At 38.2% G+C, this 3,475-nt stretch overlaps 1 protein-coding gene across 1 annotated transcript in view; it reads left to right on the plus strand.

The window, feature by feature from the left end:
• Nucleotides 1-711: 711 nt before the first annotated feature.
• The window catches only part of LOC145401972 (uncharacterized), a 67,787-nt gene continuing 65,023 nt past the window's right edge, over nt 712-3,475 (plus strand). Inside the window, exon 1 of the mRNA XM_080274076.1 lies at nt 712-757. Coding sequence (XP_080130202.1) covers nt 712-757 — 46 coding nt within the window. The remainder of the gene's footprint in view (nt 758-3,475) is intronic.

Below are 3,475 nucleotides of genomic sequence, written 5' to 3' on the forward strand. Positions count from 1 at the left end.
CCACTGTGCTTTCTTGTCCTAATCAACAATGCACTGCTGGACACCCCTTTTCCCTGGAAATACGTGGATGATTCAACAATAACCACAACCATCAGTAACATCTCTGACTACACTCACTTGAGACAGTTCTAAATAACCTTAGTTCCTGTACCAGTGCTAACATCACCATCAACACTGAGAAAACAGTGGTAATGCATTTCATCCTTAGCATTGCACCCATTTCACCTCCCAGCCTCACTCTGCACCACACGCTCGAAGTGGTCATCTGCCCCAAGCTGTATTGGGGCAATCACGTCAATGCTGTAGTCAAAGCAGCCAGCTACATATAGTACATGCTCCGACACCTCAAGTCCCTTGGTCTTCCAATGATGGAGCTGTGCAACATTTACAAACAGTTTATTCTCCCCGAGCTGACATACGCCTCACCTGCCTGGTCCCCCAGCCTGACACAGACACAGCGATTCCGTCTTGAGGGCATTCAAGAACGTGCAGTTAAGATCATCATGGGACCCACCTACAGCACCTATGATGATGCCCTCCACACCCTTGACCAACAACCCTGGCTGACAACCATCACCAAGCCCTAGAACACTTCAGCCACAAGTTGCTGAACAACCTGTGTCATTGCCACCTCCTGCCACCGCCAACACCCCCACCACCAAGGTAAAGAGAAAATAAGGTTGTTTCACACTGCGAGGGTGGGGAGCAAAAATGTGTCTAGGTCTGTGCATGACGTCACAGATAATCCAGACTGAGGGTCTGTGCTTGATAGTGAGGCCAGTTGCTCACCTACCTGCCCTGTGATATGAGCTCCCCGTCCTACATGGATTACTTTTATTTGCATCCTAAACTGCATGCAGAGCAATGAAAAGGTTAATGCTATGTTTCTGAGATATTATAAAACATGCCTTCAAGAAGAACTGTTTTCAGAGAATATAGGAATGTTGTATACAGGGTCATACAGACACAGATCTGACGTCACAGATGCCTGTAAACTAGCTTATTATGAAAAAAACAACTGAAAATATTGACAGAGATCACTGGTTGAGAGTATAGAAACACTAAACACCTACCAATTTATCTGGAAATCGTCAGTTTGCATTGGTATACCATTACATTAGTTTTCTTTCACGCTCCCATTCTCTCTTTCTGTCTTCTTATCCTTGACGTCACACTCTCTGCGCGAGCCGGGAACGGTGAATCTACCTCACATTCTCTTTACCTTGCCCACCACTACGTGCCACTCGTAGATACAATAAGGTTACCCCAGTTCTAGTCAGAACTGACAGGTAAATGAACAGCCCGATTCCCACTCTAGTTAGAATTTTAAACAATCATTAATATTGTATGTCTGACTTCACTTCTTAACTAAGTTTAAATATATTTGTAATGTGATTTGCTAACAGGTTTTAACAATTTCATAATTTGACTATGATTAAGTATTAACTATTAATCTTTTTATATTTTAAAGCATGTATCTACAGTCCTTTTCAAATACTCTTCCTATTATCCATTGTATATTTTCAGCCTTTGGCTGCCTTTTATCCAATAGCCCGTTAACTATTATTATTATTATTATTATTATTATTAGGCACAAATCCAAGCGCGCGCTCGCGCCAAAAGAAAACAACACCACTGATCCGGGTATCGAGCGGGCGGGTGCAATAATCAGAGGGATCAGCATAGCTTTCAGTTCAGTTTGGCGGATACTGTCGCCTTTTTTTGCAGCTAGTTTCCTGCAGTTCATTGGCAGCACCAGACAGTGCCACTGTTAGGCATCGTTCCCGTAGTGCTACTTTGTAAGTGGAATCATATTCCAGCGTTGATTTCTGATAGCTCAGTATTCAAGATGAAGAGAAGGCAATTAGGCCAAGTTAAAGCAAATACAGTATAGTTACATTATTGTTCCATAAGTCAACCATTATAGTGTAACTACACAAACGCTGTTACCACAGCACCGTAATGTATGATATTCCAGGATGCCAGGAACGGTGCCAGTAGCCTGGTGGTGGTGTGTGATTGGGCGTAGCCAATGGGGGGGGCTGGGGGGCCATGGCCCCCAATTCACAAAACGTAGTATATATATATATATATATATATATATATATATATATATATATATATATATATATATATATATATATATATATATATATATATATATATATATATATATATATATATATATATATATATATATATATATATATATATATATATATATATATATATATATATATATATATATATATATATATATATATATCATCATCATCATCAGCCGTTTGAGTATCCACTGCAGGACCTGCCTCACATGTTTATTAACTGGTTCCACCCTCTTAATATCCTTTACTCTTGCATTTGTAACTCTGTCTTGCCACTTTACCCCAAGAATCCTTCCCAGTATTTTATTCTGAAATCCTGATACTTTCTGATCTGTTGCAATTGTACTGTACCATGACTCATGCCCGTAAATTAAAATTGGTCTAACCATGGACTTGTAAATTTTCACTTTTAGTATATATATATATATATATATATATATATATATATATATATATATATATATATATATATATATATATGTGTGTGTGTGTGTGTGTGTGTGTGTGTGTGTGTGTGTGTGTGTAAAACGATTAATATCAATTGATCACTTATGTTGCTCGAATATTCAGAAATTTTTGCATGCCAATCCGCCACTGCTTAAACAGTATAGTTACCCTTATATCTTTGTGGTTTTCTTTCAAAACCATTTTTTTTTTTTTTTCAATTTTGAATTTGTATATGCTGTTGTTATCTGGATAATATTTCAGTTTACTAATTAGTAAATAATAAAACATTTTTAGAATTACTTTACTATACAAGAGACCAACAAGACAATTATTTTTATTTTATTCTTATTCGAAAGTTCGGCAGGAGCGTTTATACTTCAATGTTGATGAACATGATGTTTATTAGTTGCTGTGCCGGCGCTGCATGAGATCAAGACCTAATTTAGGATTAGGAGGTACATATATTTACTTTTTTATGTCTCGGGTTTATCGATCGTTACCGTATAGTCAGTTATACTGTTTGGTCTCTGATTTTGGCTCCAAATCAAGACTTTATCCAAATCAGTGTTCAAGCTTGGTATTTCTCGGACCTCGTGTATGGATATTATCATTTCCACAATAGAATGGGCCAGTGTATTAGGTAGGTTTAGATATTTTCTTGTCAGTCATGATTGTTAGATATGCTTGAACGTTTACAGTTTATGGGGAGCCTCTGAAATTACTTAGGCCATTGATAAATTTACGGTATATGATGGTCTAACCTCCATATCACTTGAAATTTGAGTAGGCTAAATCTGTCTATCTATTGCCTGACGCCTCAGTCTTGTAAGGGATGGCCCTAAACAAATCGTCTCCATGTCACCCTATCCCCCGTCATCCTGCTGCCCTCTTCCCAACTCACACCCCCCCTCTCTCATATATCT

Source organism: Coenobita brevimanus, chromosome 57, assembly GCF_032717465.1.
Source record: "Coenobita brevimanus isolate Jiangsu-jjx chromosome 57, ASM3271746v2, whole genome shotgun sequence".
Classification (NCBI taxonomy): domain Eukaryota; kingdom Metazoa; phylum Arthropoda; class Malacostraca; order Decapoda; family Coenobitidae; genus Coenobita; species Coenobita brevimanus.